The 18,514-nt window shown below is 37.5% G+C and overlaps 1 protein-coding gene across 3 annotated transcripts in view; it reads right to left on the bottom strand.

Moving 5' to 3' along the window:
* Positions 1-18,514, bottom strand: part of neurl1aa (neuralized E3 ubiquitin protein ligase 1Aa) — a 78,421-nt gene that overhangs the window by 11,723 nt on the left and 48,184 nt on the right. For all 3 annotated transcript variants that reach the window (XR_014603944.1, XM_084096484.1, XM_084096485.1), the window contains exons 2-3: positions 16,144-16,385; positions 13,980-14,301 (exon numbers count right to left, since the gene is read on the bottom strand). Coding sequence is in view for 2 of the 3 variants with exons in the window: in XM_084096484.1 (XP_083952610.1) it covers positions 13,980-14,301; positions 16,144-16,385 (564 nt within the window). In the remaining variant the exon portion in view is untranslated. The remainder of the gene's footprint in view (positions 1-13,979; positions 14,302-16,143; positions 16,386-18,514) is intronic.

The raw sequence follows: 18,514 nt of genomic DNA, 5'->3' as shown, positions 1-18,514 counted from the left end.
GCCTCTCTCTCCTTCTGCCTATATTTCTCTTCCTGTGTCTGACTTTATATATCCACATTGACCCACAGAGACTGTTGATTAGCTCCCGTCTCAGATAAACCCTGTTAGACACATTTGCACTGTGTGTGTGTGTGTCTCAGCAAACAAAAGTGAAAGAGACAGATCAAGAAAAAATGATTCGTCAACCCCCCTATATTTAGCTTTATAAGGATGTAACTCATTTTCATCAGGATGAAAGACGGAGAGTGGTTGACTTAGAGATTAATCCCTAATATGCAAGGCTACTGTACAAATAGAATGAAGCAATTTTTGTTTCTATGTTTCACAATAAAAGTCAACAAAGCCTTATTAACATGACTTAGGGGATAAAAACGGATTACAATATCATAAAAGAATTGAAATGCTTGTGTAGTACAGATAGGGTAAGTAAAGACTTGTGTTCCTTTTCTTGTGTTGGTTATAGGGTTCATAGTCCTTTCATGTTAGCTATAACATTAATGTTAACACATAGGTCTTTTTTTTGTAAAGTATTAGGCCTGCCTCCATTTTCTGATCTTCCTACTAACAATATCTGACTTGGATATTCATGGAAATAAGCAGCTATCCCATTTAGCAGCGATAATCCCATAATCGGCTCTCAAATGACTCTCAGATATTACATCACTCTAAGATAAATGAATCTGAGTACGTAGTCTTTGATTTGCTCACAGAAAATCTGCCTAGATGTTTTCAAATTCATTGAACTGCTGCATGAGGTGTCCCAACATATGACTTAATTTTCCTTATTGATCCTTTAAAGGCATTTTTCTGGGAGCTTCAAAGTGTCTTGGAAAGAAACAAGTGTGGTAGTCTGAGCTAATTAGTGAAATATTAAACACTCCAAAGGAGAGCATGGGGACGGCCCAGGGGCACTAACTTTATCACAACCACAAATTTATTAAAGTCATTTATGGGAAAGAAGGGGAAAAAAATCTCTGGAGATAATAAAAGACATCATTAAAATGAGAGCTTCCTTGCCTCCTTTGAGTAAAAGTACAATTTACCAAATAACTAAAATGAAAATGATTTACTCGCCTCTATGTTGATCCAATTTTATGATTCCTTTCTCCAGTAGAGATGTGTTTTGAAGAATGTTCAAGCTGCTCTTTCTCATTTAGCAAAAGTATATGGTAATCAGAAAGCCCTCTGCCGTAGCTTTCAAATCTTATTCTCGATTGCACATGTTCAAACTTGCCACATAAAGGACATTGGCATAATGACTGATAAACCACTTTTCTGGTGCCTTTTTATCCACCAGAAAGCCTCACAGCCCTTGGTAACTGTATGCTTTGATTTTATGAAATTCATTTTTTTCTTAAAAAATAACAACTTTTTAAAAAAAAATTTTATTGGGGTTTGGGTGATTATATGATGGCAGAATTTCTTTTCTGGATGAACTAACACCTAAATGCATGGTTAAAATCCACATGCATCTGAACCCACCGAGTTGGATTGGGCAGAGAACGGGATAATGACATCACCGCAGGGGGTCTGGCTGGAGTGCGCCTCAGATCAGGTTCATTAGAGTAAAGCCATGCTGTAAACAGGATTCATGCAGGCTTCAGTGGCCAACCTCCCTAGTACTAACACAAACCTAAAATCTAGTTTGAATAGACAGGACACTTCTCTCTGGACAAATCAATTAAGAGGAAAATGGAAGTGGACAGGAATACAAGCAATGAGCAAAAATTGTATTGAATGCTTTTAGGTGGATGTTATCCAGCTATTCTTACTGTATGTTGTTCATCCCTGTCTCTCTCTCGCCATCTCATCCCTGTCTCTTCATGTTCCTATCTTTTTTTCCCCCATAGCTTTTCTCAATCTTAGTGGGACTATAATCAGATCTGTCCCAGGATTCTGACTGAAAACAAAATTTTGTGCAAAATAGACAAACAGAAAGGCAGTGATATTATCAGTTTTACAGTGACAAAGGCTAGATTCACACAGTCAGTGTTTGGGATTGATAATCATTTTTACTAACATGTGACTTGAATTGTCTTGCTCACAGTAGCGGTTTGAATACTGTCTGGATTAATGATTAACTCAAGTCAAGCCCCTTTTCTGTTCTTATGATATCAGTGAAAAACGCAAACATATGACTCAGGTAAATATTAAAGATGATGTTCATACACGTTTTTTATAGGTTTTATTAAAGGAACCGTATGTAAGAAATGTATTTCAATTAATCATAAACTGGCCCTGATATGTCACTATAAGAAATCATGTTCATTTCAAATACTTATATCACTGACAAGTCCAGCCAGGATATTGTCATTTAAAAAGTGAAGTTGCAGCCCTCAACTGATGTTGATGTTGTCATGTTGTGTTTTGGCCTGATGCGCCACCCTTCACCTATCTACCAATCACGAAGTCAGTAGTGTTTCGGCATCCGGGTTGCCAGCTCTGCTCTAGTTACCACAGCTACATAGCAGCCTACGTTCCTGCTGGATCCTGCAGCCTATCTGGCAACCTCGAGTCAAGGGGGGAGGGGGAGGGGATACACCGCTCTACAGTAATTTGAAAGTGATTGCAGTACCAGTTTTGGCCATATGTCACTTTAGTTTTTTTTTTCATTAGTTTTCACTATATCATTGTTAGGTTTATTTTGCTTTTATAGTTTTTTCAAGGTTTTGTAATAGTTTGTTTAATTAGCTTTAATATTGTAGGACTACCAACATTTATATGCCGTGAAATTAGTTTAAATGCTATCTAGTGGCATGTTTAATGCAAGCGAGTTGTAAGTTGTTTTCAAGTTTTTAATATATTTAATTTTAATATTTAATATTAATTTGATCATGGAATGTTTTCAATTTGACTTTGAGCATCATGGCAGCTTGCAGAAGCACATAGCATGGTCTATAGGATGCCGAGTTCTTGACTCTAGCTGTCAATATGGTTTTTATATAGCTGAAACACAAATTGTTTTGGACATCTGACAAAATTGGCTTAAATCTGTCTGCTCTGAACATTCATCAACACTCTCCAAAAGGATGCGTCAGACGCCTGAAGGTTTGCCTACAGTTTCCATGTGATATTCTCCATTTTAGCGAACAAGTGAGTGCTAATTACTGAATGAACTTGCTGAGCCACTCCGATGGAGTAGACATCAACTCCAGGGTTTGTGCATGCTCTGACTGGGAAGCTTGAAGGAAAGGGAATGGAAAAAGCAAGGGAGGGGCAAAGTCAAGAGAGCGTTCGTGCCAAGATGTCTATGACCGGTGGCAGCTGTTGCCCCTCTAATTACCCTGCACCTGCTTGGCTGCCAATCGCCACATTTCCTTTGTCTCATTGGCAGCTTTCACACAAACCTATTCTGCAATTTGACTGGCTGAGACCAGCTCGTAATCTCTTTGAAAATATAAATCTCTCTAGAAAAAAAAAAAAAACGAATCCAGGCTTGCGCATTATTGTGGTACTTCAGCGATGGGACGCAGCTGCGCTGACAAAAAGCAAATACCCATTTTGATTGTCCTTTTTTATCTAAGGTACTTTTTTTTTTTAGCACCAGGCTCCAGCACCTGTTGGGCTAAATACAAAAAAGCAGTGGAAAATTAGCAGATGAGGCTTTTGATAAACAAAAGCAGCTCTTGGTTCAGTCAGAAAGATCCTGGGCGGGAATGAAATAGCCAAAAATGGAAGTGCACGTTCTTTGCACGTTTACAGGCACTGTATAAGGTTCTTATTAATTTTTCATTCTCGTTTTTATTTGATGATTTAACTTTTTATAGAAGCAGCTGTATCATTTTTGTGCATGTCATTTTCTCATTTTAATGAAAGGACATTTTTAGTTCTGTCTCACAAAGCTCATGATTGTATCCCAGTTTGTTAGAAGGTTCAACATGAACAAAAAACTGGACGTGGGAAGAGAGCGTGGGGCCCGCAGGGCAGCGTGATGCTGGTGCATATGGCTCATGTAAGTGTGTGTGTGTGTGTGTGTGTGTTTGAGAGAAACAGTAGGGGGAGACAGGAGAGGTTTCAGTACAGCGTGTTGGCTCTATGCCATGCTTGGCTGTTGGGTCTCTTTGTTTGGAATAATGGCCACACAGGCAACACGTGGACCCATTGACAAATGATCTCTGGGTCACAAACCTCCTTCCCTGAGGTCATTTCTCACTTTCTCTCTCTGAAACACACGTATTTAGCCAAATACAATCAGAAAGCCACAAAAGACCCTCCATGTGGCTCATATCCAATTTTTAGTCAGGCCAAGCATGGTTTCCTTGCCTCACATAACGACTGAAGTTAACATGGAATCCGAATTGAACCATTTTACTTTTACAATACACGTTCCTGGTCTTACTGGTCTTAATGATTGAGTGGTGCAGCTTCTAAAGAAATACAATTTTTGTCTTGGTTGTCTTTTATTAAAATGCTGTAACGTTCTGCTTCTGGAACAAATTTCTTTTTTTGTCAGCTATATTACAAATCCCATTTATTTCTCAACCCCTCGCCTGGGGCTGGAAAATCACACTAACCACTTCAAACCACAAAAAGCAAATAAGACTAGGCTGTGGATTATGAACTCATTATGTTATTATTTTCCATGTTTTGTTCAATTATTTGTTTTCCCCCACCCCCTTACAGTAACAATGTTCACAGTCCAAGGCTTTTCTCAGTTGTACCACCATGATTAATTAAACCCAGCAAATTGAAGGCATACTGAGATTTTGCACCAGGACTCTGATCCAGGAAATATGAGAAGGTCTGTGTAGCCCTAAATACGTGGATGTTTATCTAGCAGTCTATAAACTGATGTTTGCCCATAACTCCCTCAAAGAGGCCCTGAAGTGCTCTGCCTATATATAAGACAGCCACACCTTATCTCAGCAGCACTGTCCATGTTTGGATGTCCCAAGGCCTTGGCATGAGGAAAATGAAGGAAAAGGGGAGTTCTAAGTTTGGAGAAGGGATATAAGGACACTTAAAGGCAGGAAAAGGAAGGTGTTCTGTTTTGGGGATGGGTCACGCTACACTTTCCCGCTACCTTGAGCACTCTTCCCAGAGCTTCCTGCGTTGGTGTGAGCTCTTAAAAACACAATCTGACCCCATGACAAGCACTTCTTCATTCTTTTTCCTTCTTGTACTCAAAACATAAAATACTGTCAAATAGCCAAATGGTACAACATCTGTTGTTCTAATTTCTTTAATTTGTTCCTCCCAAATGCAGCTGGCCAGCCAAACAAATGCAATTACTACTGTTAATAACCCTGCACAGAACAACCCATCAGTCTTTCTAATTCACTCTATCTGGCAGAATAGTGTAAATAGTCCATATTTAAGATATTATTTTTGGAGGATTATGCTTTCGGCATGGGACTTTCAATTAGGGATATTTAGCCTGGAATGACTGACCGTAGCCAAGTCAAACTTTGCATGTCAATCAAAACGGGTCTTTTTGTAAACTTAAAACTCATTCTTACTAATTTCGTTTCTAATTACCCAGAATGCTTTCCTAGAGCAGAATATTTTTAACGAAGGAAAATGAGGACTCTTATTCCACTTTAATTAGATTTTCTCACAATATAATATTTTCTTTCGCTAGATTGCTTGTACTGGGAACACAAAGTGAAAATTCGGTCATCATTTACTCACGGTGATGTCATGCCAAACCTGCAAGACTTCCATTCATCTTCGAAACAAATATTTTTATTTTTCATCTACATACAGATATTTTTGATGAAATCTGAGAGATTTCTATACTCTCCATTGACAGTTCAAGTTCATAAAGAGATCGTAAAACTAATCCATATGAATTGAGTGGTACAGACCACTCTGAACACAAAATTTTCTGAACACAATCGTTTTATATGCTGAACAGATTTAATTTAGGATTTTATTCATATGAACATTCATCAACGTACACATCAGTTATTATAAATGGAAGCTTAAGCATGTTTGCTTGATGTGTGAGAACCAATGAGGTTCATTCTCGTGTGTTACGCAGCACGTTTGAGCTTTTCATTTTTGGGTGACTTGATCTCAAATGACTTAAACAGATTCATACATTTCACATTTCTGTCTGTAAAACGTTAAATATGGCTTCTGTACCAGACTTTCACTGTGGGATCTTCTGATTTTAGTCTTGTTAGTCACGTCTGAAATGTTCAATAGTTATCATCAAGGTTTCAAGTTTCCATCCAAATCCATCATGCAGTATAGTCTAATAAATAATTCACATTTTTATCAGTACAAAACTTTGCATCTTAGTCACAAACCACCTGCAATCTGGTTTAGGTGCAGGTTAGGCTGTCAGTGCTTCAGGGCTTGAAATTTTTAATTACATTCTAGAATTTTAATTGAGGTAGCATACAGGAAATTGATGTAATTGTGTTTTTCATTGAAAAGCAAAGCTTCAAACTTTGAATGTTGTTTCGACTAAGCCTTGCTTTATAGTTATAGTTTAAAAGTTTAAAAGCCTTGACATTTGAAAGTTTATCAGCTTTTTATGTAGATGTATTGATAGACACTGAAATTTGTATTTAGTTTATACATTTAATCATATTTAATAATTTAACTTTTGTGGACCAGAGTGGAAGAACACTTTCCCAGAATGCATTACCTGCGTTGTATTTGTTTGAATTGCAATTTCGTAAATTACTCTTCCTGTCATTCCAGTTCAAATTCCAACTCATGAATGTAAAGGGTGCAAATTCTGGCATGCAAATTGGGAAACTGTATTTAATACAAAGGTTTGTGCCACTATATGATTTTTGTGGGGTGAATTGGTGCTTTCCAAAAAGAGGGTTTACCAGCATTTGCCGCATTTAGCCCGGCCAGCGTATTTCAGGAGAGGGTAGCTGAGGGTTGGGTTATTTATTAAACAACATTCCAGCCTCATTGCATTTCCAAATGCCTTAGGGGACGATTTAATTTCACCATTATATTCTGGAACCCTGAAAACTACACCACACTAGCAAGGTTCAAGGTCCTGCATGATTTTAATCACATGCTAGAAAGAATCCCGCAGAACTGTCATGGTATCATCTCCTAGCTGCAGGGGCGATAAAGAGTGATGAGGAGCGGATATTACTGGAGAAAAGGGAAGTTCAACAGACAGGAGATCACAGTGTGTGAGTGGTTGCCTCTAAGGAATGAATGAGTATTTACGTGCAGGAGGCTGGTTTACTGCTCATAGCTATATTTTTCCCTGTCAGAGTTTTATTAGTGACAGGGAGAATTTTAACACCTTTCAGAAGCAAGGATACAGTATATCAGTGTCACTGCCTATTTTAAAGTGACTGCAAAAGCCTTCTCTTAAAGGCAAAGTGTGTAATTTATGCGCCACTAGTGTCACAAAATAGAACTGCAGAAATAAAGTTTTCAAACAGGTTTTCCAAACACCCTGTCATTGGTTGGTTACACAGATAGCCACGCCCACAAATGCACACCATTGGTTGAGCCAATGCTGCTGTGTCAAGCTAGAAAGTAATTTAACCATAGGAAAATAAAATCACCTTTAACAATGCTGCTCTTAATTTGTACAGGCAAGTAAAAAATTTTTTTTTTTTTAAATAGTCTTTCTCAAGACTCAAGATTATGATAAATCATAAAATAATCACAGTGCTTTATGAGTTATGGTGGATTTATTAAGGCGAGACACGGCAGGCAAAAACATCGATTTTTCATGCAGTGGTCAGTTTTGAGATTTTGGGCTAGTTTACTCCTTCAATATGTGTTCTTTCAAGCTGCTATAAAGAAAACGTTGAAAATATACATTAAGATGTTTATTTTATTACATTTTGTTTACTTGCGGCAGTAAGTTTCTCCCGAATTTACCAGGAAGTTAGCATTCCAACACACAGATAGCCGAGCTCCGTGAGCCTCCGTCTGTTTACTGAAGTCTGTCATGACCGGTATCGCTGTAAAGATCTGAGTCTCCTGCACAACGCTATGTAACCCAAATATGGGCATTTCCTTTCTATCAGTAACCAATCGTGAATGTCCAAAGGGGGATTTAAAGCTAACAACGATTTCTCATTTAGAGCCATTTCAATCTTTAACTGCCGTTTTCTCAAAATGAGTTTTTTGTCATTCTCCAGTATAAACATCTCAGCCTATGTAGCACCTATGTACACCAAACTTTCCAGTTATACACTTAGCAGTATTCTGAAGATATTTTCAGAGGGATTTGTTAATAAATCATTCCTGGCCTGATTTATGTGACATTTTAATCAAAAAAATATGGTTAAAATCGATTTTTTTAAGCCTATGGACAGTATATTTTGATTTTCTAGGTAATGAAAGCATATATCCTGAAATCCCTCTGAGTTTTTTTTTTTCATCTTGTTTGTAAACAAAATGAAAAAAAGAATTTTGCACCTGGCTTTATCATATGTTCAGATCTATCTACCGAAAATATATGCAAAATCGTGCATATATAATGAGATAATGCCTAATTTGCATAATTAAACATACACATTTCTAAAACTTGTAATACATTTTTTTTATATACTTGTGTAAGTAATCAACTGAGGAAGTTTCATGGTGATATCTATTATTTTAAAATTTTACCCTATTCACCTGTAGTGTCTCGCCTTAAATGTCAACTTGGAGACTGTCCTCGAATGCATGTGTGGCAACTGTAGCATCAACTTCAGGCCAGGATCAATGTACGTTTCAGCAATGCATGCTCATATACACCAGGCATAATAGGCATGTTATTCAGTTGGACTGGTACCTGAAAGGATCTCAAGCCTTAGTGAAAGCTGTGTCGTAAGTGTGTGTACAATCATCTGTATGTGTGTGTGTGTGTGTATGTTTCAAATTCACAGGTGCATGAGAAAATTTCATCACGTATTTAGGCCTAAGGCACTTAAAACAGAAGATAAGGCTGAAATTACAAGAAAGAATTTATGGCATCTGTACAAATGGGCCATAGAATGTTTTCAATTAATCTTAAAACCTCATTCTATAAATGAGTCACAAATGGTTATTCCATTCCCAATCAAAGCTGTATTTATCAAGCACAAGAACTGAGGAACAAATGAAAAAAAAAAACATTTCTTTAATGTTAACATGAAACTGCATTCACAATGGTTTTTCTTCTGAAATGCGACATTTCAGAGTAAGTAAAGTGACGTGAAGGCCTGAATTTGTCCTCTGCATTTAACACAGAACAGTTGGCAGCCATTCACTGCAGCGCCCGGGGAGCGATTCGGGGTTAGGGGTCTTGCTCGACCATCAGATTACAAGTCTGACTCTCTAACCATTACATCTCCAACCATGTAGGACAGAATATTAAAGAAGAAAAATGTAGGTTGGGACTTTTATCCATTGGGATTTTCATTGAGAAGAGTGGGTATTCTAGACCACAATGAAGCTAGACCTAATTTTGAGTTTTTATATGATTGTGGAGGACTACCCCCTTCCGAAACAGCTGCCGTCAGCCACTTTTAGCCTTTTAACTGGGACGTGGAAGCTAAAGGTCAAGTTCACCCTCAAGAGCATTACAATGGTAATGCATTATTTGGTGATTTGCTAATAATTTATTGTTATTTGTTATTATTATTGACCTAACCTTCACTGCATTAATGTCATCCGGGATAAAATTATTATTTAGAAAGCCACCATTATAAACAAAAGTAACCCAATACAAAGGCTAAATCTTTATTGATTGATTGTGCACCAGGGGTTCACAATAATACCAAGCAAGTGTATTAAGAAAGTAAATGCTAAATAGGGTCAATTTGTGATTGTTCAGGCTTTGTGTACTGTCACAAGTTCCCTTCCTGCGTCCTGTAAATAAGGGCATTACATGTCAGCCCACAGGAAATTGAGACTCAAATGTGATTGTTTCAGTTCTGGCATCAGCACTCCAGGAGCAACGTTTGATGGAAATACAGGAAGAGCTCTTTTGATCTTGCTCTGCAGGCTCTACACACACTTACAAACCCTTCTGGGAAGAGAAAATGTGACGTATTGCTGTGAGATAAAAAAGCGTGGATATACACACACATTTCAAATGTCGGATGAATAGTTTGCTTTTTTGTGTTTGTTCAAAAAATGGTCTTGATACGTTTCTAGTGCACTTTCAATGCCAAACCTTACACCTATGCTTGTGCTATCTTGGACAGTGTTGTTACCTGCTAATATAGGCGGCTAATAAATAGTCAAAACAAAATTTATTCAGACACCTTCAACATTTCTCACATTATCACACTTTATTCCCAGAAAATGGTAATAAAATATGACAAAAACTCAAGAGTTATCAAATCAGTTGATATTTCACTGGTTTTGGCCATCCTTCTGTTAGACTGTCTCACAAATGAATTAGGTTAAATCAATTAAATCAGTTAAATCAATAGGTCAACCAATTACCAGGCAATGCTTAATTTTGTTCAGTCTGTGGTGTAAAACAGAATACACGCACACATTCTTTTGTTTCAGCGTGGCAGTGGACCGTCGAAGAACACAGGTTCAGCAGTTCATGTCAACGCTGTCTTTGTGAGGCAAAGGTACAGATAAAGTTACTCGCACACGTAACGAAACACATCCCACACCGTGGACAGATAGCAGACAGAGAGGCTGCCGTCAATTGCCACAGAGCTCAATTAGGATAAATGGAGCTATCTCTGGTGTATGTGACCTGGTTCTATAATTAACCCTGGGGGATGACAACATTAAAGCCTGCTGCATGTATGCGTGTGAGATGTGAATGTCTCGCCTCTTACCGCCAAACCTCCACTTCAAGCACAGGCACCCGTGCACACAGCGGTACATCAAAGCATGGCGTATGGTATGCTCTGCTCATGACAATGTTGACTGTGATTATATACAGCAATACATCCAGACCGCTGCCTTCAAGTTTAAGCTCTCTGATTTACTGTGTGTTTAGAGCAAGAGCTATTCTTGATCACACACTTGCATAAACAGTAAAAAAAAATGGTTTTCACGACAACTTTATAACTATTAGCACACATTGTAAGTTCTAATTTACAATATGCTTTACATAGGGAAAAAATCACTATTGCACAGAAACAGCCGTTTTGCACTTCACAGAAAAAGTAAGAACACAACTTGATAAGGGAGGAGTTGTTGCCGCTGTATTCCTGGACTTGCGTAAAGCCTTTGAATCATGGTGTCCTTATTTCCAAGCTTTCCAAGCCACTAGCATGGCTCTCATCTTATTTGTCAAATAGGATGCAGTGTGTTAGAATCAAAGATGCACGCTCCAGCTATATGAAAAACACATTGGCCGTGCCTCAAGGATCTGTATTAGGTCCTTTACTTTTTAGCCTTTATATTAATGATCTTCCACAGCACTGTCACAGTGTTGATATACAATTATATGCCGATGACACTGTTTTGTACACCCATGCAAAAAATGCTCAGCTAGCAGCTGAGAAATTAAATCATGCCATGCAAGGTGTTGTTGAGTGGCTTGAAGAATCTTGTCTTACCTTGAATATTAGCAAGACAAAAGGTATGTTCTTTTGTAAAACTAAGGGGCAGATTCAAACTGCAGACATTTTTATTAAAAATGAATCAATTGATATAGTTACTGATTTTAAGTATCTTGGTATAATTTTAGATTCGAATCTTAACTTCAAGAAACATATCAAGAAAATGACAAAAACAATAAAATATAATTTGGCAAACTTTAGACAGGTTAGATCGTCCCTCCCTATGGATGTAGCCAAAATATTTATGCATGCTTGAATTTTTTCACATATTTCGTACTGTATCACCTGTTGGGGACAGGCCAGTGAATCTGCCATTAGACCTATAGAATCATTATATAAGCAAGCTATAAAAATCCTTGATAAAAAGCCATTTCGGTACCACCATTGCAAGATTCTAGAGAAACACAATTTATTGAGCTTTGAAAATTTTAGACTCTTTTCAAACTTGACTCTAGTGTATAAGATTCTACATGGCCTGGCCCCTGCATGTTTATTGGTTTTTGTTTGTAATCGCCCTGCAATTTCTGTAAAATCTACCAGAATAGCGTCTATTTTTGACTGTAACATACCTTTTTGCCGTTCAACTTTTAAACAATCTGCCTTTTCTTTTAAAGCCACTACACAGTGGAATGCAATAACTGATGACATAAAGAGCTGCAGTTCCATTAAGAGTTTTAAATCAAAACTGAAACCTTTTCTGAAGACCACTCAAATATGTACCCACTGACATTGATGTGGTGCTGACAAAGTGTGTTTTGTGTATGTGTGGTTAGGGGGTGGGGGGTGGTTTGAGTGTAATTTGTAGGACTGCAGATGTAAATTAGCCTATGGCTAACTCTGGTACAATGCATCAAATGGTAACATTTATGTTGGAAATTGTACATGGTCCTTAATAAAAAATTAAAATAAATAAATAAAAAAGCAAATTTGAGGAAAATTGGAGGAAATTTTGACATGCACCCTAGTTCAGAGATGTAATGATGTCCGATTTGTGAACAAATCATTATTTTCAGTCAGATATTTTTTCAATTAATTAATTCAGTTCACAAAACTGGTCTGAATGATTCGTTCAAAACTTTTTTTTTCATGTTGGAGTTTCGGAGCAACCAGTTTATTATCCCAAAATGTTAATGTTTAACTAAAGTAAAAAGCACTTTTAAATTGATAAATGTAAGCTTCAATCTTTCCCCACAATTGACGAGATTTTTCAGTTTTTATGACCAACGTTTCCCCGCCATTGATGAGTTTTTCTGGCAATCCATGTTTTCACTGTTTTACGGTAGGGGGCGCTATAACGCATCATTGCTTACCCACATGAAAGCTATGCGATCATCAAATATTCAACAGAATATAAATCAAAACTGTTTAATGTTACTGAATGAAATGTCGAACCCACAAAGAGGTACAGGACTCTACAAGCTTTGGGGGTGTAGAATAGTGATGTAAAGTCCGATTCATTTCCGAGAACCGGCTCTTTCGGACAGTTCGTTTCAATGAACCGGTTAAAAAAAAACTATTCATCGGTTCCTTACGTCATCACGCAATGATGTCACCAATCATTGCTTTTCTAACTACTCAGTGTCATGTTATATCAATGAAATACAAATAAAGTCATATGTGTCAACGCATATTGAAACGTTCAAATACAGTTACTTGTGTGAACGCATTCATTTTAATTCACGCAAGTTAATGGTGTTTGTGGTCAGTTTCATTCGCTGATCCTTCAAGTCGGATATGACTGACCAATCATGGATACGAGTTTCCTAAAAGTTTCGTACCTACAGCACACATTACAGACATTGATGTACAAACGCAGATATGCTCTACATGTCTGTAGAAAGTAATAAACCATTATAAACTTAAACCGTCTTATAAACTCCTTGATTTAGCTTAACATATAATCTTAAAATATAATCTGCATGCACAATAAGCCATAGTAAAATTCAGGTTTTTCCCATGTTTTAATAAAAAAATGTAGGCCTATTTAATAAAACTACTCATAAGAAAACTAATGTTCGATTCAGTTTTTTTTATATCAAGAACTTTAAGTGAGTTAACTCAAGCAGAATGGTTTGCATAGGGAGGAGACGGGCAACAGCCTTACACATGCATGGCGAATGCGTGATTGCTTGATTAGCAGGATTTCATAGACAAAGGGCCTTAAATGACAAGAATTTGGGAGGAAACTGGAGAAAATTGTTTGTTCATGTAAGGGAAAAACATAAGCGTAAAATATTTTTTGCATCTAAAATAATGCGCACGAAGTTCAATGTCTAATTTTCACCATTCTCCAAAAAACTTTTGTATACCTGACACTGGGCTTCACTCATAGCCACACTAGCAAACAAATTTCTCTGTAAATTGTAAAAAACAATCTTGTGTAAATTACTGAATTGAATGTGACAATTAAAGATGCACGTTAAGTTTTTCTAATTTAAAAATCAAACTAAAAACAAACTTTTAAAAACAGATCATTGCTGTACAGTATTTCGTTTCACAGGCCTGTCCTTAAACTATGCGGACAGTTATTTTTCTCACCCAGCAGTTGCACTCCTCTGGTCAGACCGTAGACATCTATGAGGGCCCACAGTGGCTCTGTGGTCCGAACGCCGCTGAAGAACAGCATGGGGCTGGAATCGTTGATGCGATAAAATACTCTCCCTTTCTTATCCACCCAGAAGGAAATGAGGTTTCCTTCGTTTGCAAACTCTTCTGGAAGGGCCTTGGCCCAGAAGCCGCTCTGGGATACCAGGTCAGGGCAGGCATATTTGGGTAGACTGTCGGGGTTGATTCGAGACGGGTCTTTAGAAGTGAAGCCCAGGCGGAGAGCGCCACTCCAGCAGCACTGCTTTTTAGTTATCTAAAGACAGGAAGAAATGGATCTGTTATCATTACGACATTAGACGGTCTTCTTTATGAGCCATTGCATAGCATGGAAATGTTGATGAAAAATGTGAAAAAGATTGTACCTTTAGGCATACAGCAGCTTGTCACTGGGCCAGTACCCTTAAAGGGGAATCTTTGTAACCTTATTTGCCCCTAAAAGGTTCATAGCAGTACCTTAAGGTACACCAAGGTACTAATATGCACCTAATTTGAGTAGATATTAAGATAAAGAGTTGTCCTTTTAATTTTTGAAGCTACAGTGTGCCACTAGCAGCACCAAAATTCATTTAGTTTCCCAAACACCAAATTCTTAATTCACTCTCTATTTTATCTAATTTTGGTTACATTTCGTTTGTGTTTTTTTCTTTTCTGTTGGCTGAAAAGGTTCCAGTTCTTTCTTTTAAAACCTCTGCATGTGATTATTTTCAATTTAATTCCATCAAAGTTGGCTCTAGTATTTCCTTTTGCGGCAGTGCTGAAGGCCAAACAGGGGGCATGTTTTGTGATGGTCTTAAATGGTTGAGCGTAGCGGACAATTCAGGGGATGTATGAGGCAGTCATGTGGTGTGTTTAGACTAGAGATGCTCTGTTTTATTTGATTTACAGTAACTCCAGGAATGAGCCCTACAAACAATTCAAGAACACAATGACTTATGTCACAGTGGCCCTACGTTACTGAGAATACCAGTATTGACAACTTGACTAATGAGTGAGTTTACACACAAAACCATCTGTGTATGATGGTAGAAGAACTGGTTGGGCTAGATTGAGGGCTATAGTCTGGGATAGGAGTGTTTATCTTAGATTGTTACTGCATTGACATAGGAAGAGGGAACTTGAGCAACTTCTCTAGAGTGGTGCTTTTAAAGTTCAGTAAAGATAGAAGGACAAACCAAGAAAGACAAGAGTTTGCAGGCAAAACAAATGTATGCATGTTTGCACCTCTAGTGGAAACAAATGGAAATGCACATATGTTTTCAAACACATTTCCCTAAAGTATACTGTGTTTTTTATCCAGCCCTGGAGGGCCACTGTCGTGCAGAGTTTATACTTGCCTACCTGCAATTTCCTAGTACCTGAAGACCTTGACCAGCTGGTTCAGGTGTGTTTGATTAGGGTCGGAACTAAATTCTGCAGGGCAGTGGATGGCCCTCCAAAACTGGATTTGAGGAACCTTGCACTAGGGTGTGCGTACTGTGCGTATTCGAATTTTGGCATCAGCATAATGGCAAAAAATAATTGCTTTCATCGGCTGATAATCGGTATTATAATTATATCCACTATACATCGGTGCATCTCTATTTACGAGTTATGGGTTACATATTTTAACTAGGGCTGGGCAACGATTAATCACGATTAATCGCATCCAAAATAAAAGTTTGTGTTTACATAATATATGTGTGTGTACTGCGTATAATTATTTAGTATATATATAAATACACACATATGCATGTATATATTTAAGACAAATTTGGTATTTATTTTTTTTTCTTAAATATATACATGCATATGTGTGTATTTATATATACAAAATAATTATACGCAGTACAAACACATATATTATGTAATCACAAACTTTTATTTTGGATGCGATTAATTGTTGCTCAGCCCTAATTTTAACATCAAAAAAGTATACCCTGCACTTTTAAAAAAAGACAGGTGAGATGCTACATCAACGGCCTCTTTCCTGCAGCAGACACTTTGGAAATGTTCACATACACCTTGTGTGTCTTCCACTTGTGTAATCCGGACCCACCATCCCCCCAGATTATCCCACAGTTCCCAAATATTCATCTATTCCTATCCTTGTTCTTACCTTTAAGCGGACCTGCTCATACAGAGCAATGGGCCGGTTGCTGAACGTGATTGCATTGCAGAAGCTGGCCTGCCGTTTGACGCTCCTCTGTGATAGATCCATGACTATCTGAGACCCTTTAGCGTTGGGGTGGAAGAGAAGGGGGCTCATGGGGACACCTCCGCATGGATGCAAGGGTAAACAACGCTTCGGTTTGTGGTGGCATCGGTGGGCTGTTGAGGGGAACGGTCCACCTAGAGAGTCTAGAAGAGAGTAAGAAAGACGGTTTATAAACCACGGTCTGTCAATATGGTAAAATACTGCAAATGATAAAATGATAAAAATACATAATGGTGTGAAAATAAGTCTTCTCTCAGCCATAATCGTGTTTAGACCCCCAGCTCAATATGACTAAAGCCTGGCCTTTACTTTCAAATCAATGAACCGCATAAAATAGCATCAGCCCTTGCATGGTGAGATTTGTCTGACCCCATTTATGTACAGCATTTTCATTGGACAAAGTGATTTTGAGTTTTGTAGATAAATCTGATTCATCTTTTCCCAGCAGGCTGCACTGAACTGCACAATTTCAGTAACTGAAGCATAAAGTGCTACAGCGTTTCCTATAGCATTTAATTATTGCAATTAGTTTACGAATTGGATAGTATGTTGCACTGCAGATTTGTCTTTGCTTGTAGTCACGTAATGGAAAATTGAGTTGACTGATTATTGTCACTGTATGAATTCATAACAGCCAGTCTTTCTCTAGTGCACTCTTTTTCTCACTTACAAGCTCACAACTCAAATGTGTGTACATGCATGCGAGTGTGCGTGTGTGTGTGTGTGTGTGTGTGTGTGTGTGTGTAAAGCTCCACTCCTGAATAGAGCTGCAGGAAACACAGGCATTCTCATTTGAGACTTAAGTGCACATATACAACATGAATGATGAACAACGCACAAGCAAGGTCTAATTAATTTAAATGATTGAATAAATTATTAATTGACTCGCTCATAAAGACTTCACTGGATGAATCAGCATTTTTTAACTAATCTCTTGAAAGAATTATTCAATGACTAATACATTTTTTAACAGTCACTTGTCGCCACCTACTGGTGTAATGATGTAATTAAGACAATCTTTATTTAAACCAAGTTATTTTCAAAAGCTGATTTACTCTATTTTGATCGCTGCCATAGACATCAGTGTTTATATCTGAACCATGAACTGTATCCCAGTACTTCTGTGATCATTTGAATTATTGTAACACAAAAATAATGATACTATGTTTCATACTTTGGGTCAACAGCAGCGCTAATGCAGATTTGAATGTTCGCTGTGAACGTACTTGTCAAAGGTTTAAAGCCAAATTGTTATCATTTAGGAATAAGATCGTGTGGCTATTTTAATCGAGATCACACTCTTTTAACGATTAACCGTGCAGCTCTAGTTCCATTGTCAGGGCTGCCAACTTTTGAGTTTAGCTTGGAGTGAGATTTTTTTTTTTTTTTGTCGGGGGGGGTGGGGGGGGTGTAAAAACAAATATTGCATCACAATAAGTGTAATTGTGATTGTCAAAACATTTGGTAACTAAATAGAATTTTATGAAGTTTAGTGACAACATGTTACAATGTTTACATTGTACAATGACTGGTATAGGATACAGTTTTTATTATTGCTTGACAAAAATTTCAAGATTTCAATTCCATTCTTGTGATTTGATTCCGATTTTGATTCAATATTGACTAATTTGGATACATGTTTATTTTAAATTTTATTTAAAAAAATAATCTCACCTAAAGCTGTAAACATAGAGGGCCCAATCTGCTGGTATTATTAAAGGTTAAAAATAACATTAAAGTAAATATAATGCAGTTTTTGTTATAATAACAATTATTTAATGACATAAGTAAAAATATAATAAATATGTAATATAGTGCTCAGCAAAATCTCCTCTCTAGCTATTTTTTTCTATTCAATTAACATGCTTTGGTCGTTAAATGGCTTTCCTGAGGTAAATGTAACGTTATGTGACATAATTGTTCTCCTGCTGTTATATTGACCTCTTTCCGTGGTTGAAAAACACTAATTGGTCGATATTATGTATACTTTCGGTAAGTTGTACTGCATCTTTAAATAAAAAAGTAACAGGTGATCGGTTCACGTGCACTTGAACTGAGGCGCTCAGCGATCTGTCACGTCACATTTACAAGCGCCAAACGTATTTTTGTCTGAATTTCGTAATAAAATTGACGGAATCTAAGAGCTGAGAATTAGTTTAATATTAAAAGTACCTCTTTGCTCCACAATTTTTCTGTGCGTGAGAAAATGGATGTGTGGCGTGAGAGCATGTGAAAAGTGTCAATTGCGTGAGTCTCACGCTCAATGCGTGAG

The sequence above is a fragment of the Abramis brama genome (assembly GCF_963993115.1).
Source record: "Abramis brama genome assembly, chromosome: 2".
NCBI lineage: Eukaryota > Metazoa > Chordata > Actinopteri > Cypriniformes > Leuciscidae > Abramis > Abramis brama.
The sequence above is the reverse complement of the archived record's forward strand: the minus strand, read 5'-3'. Positions and strand labels throughout refer to the sequence as shown.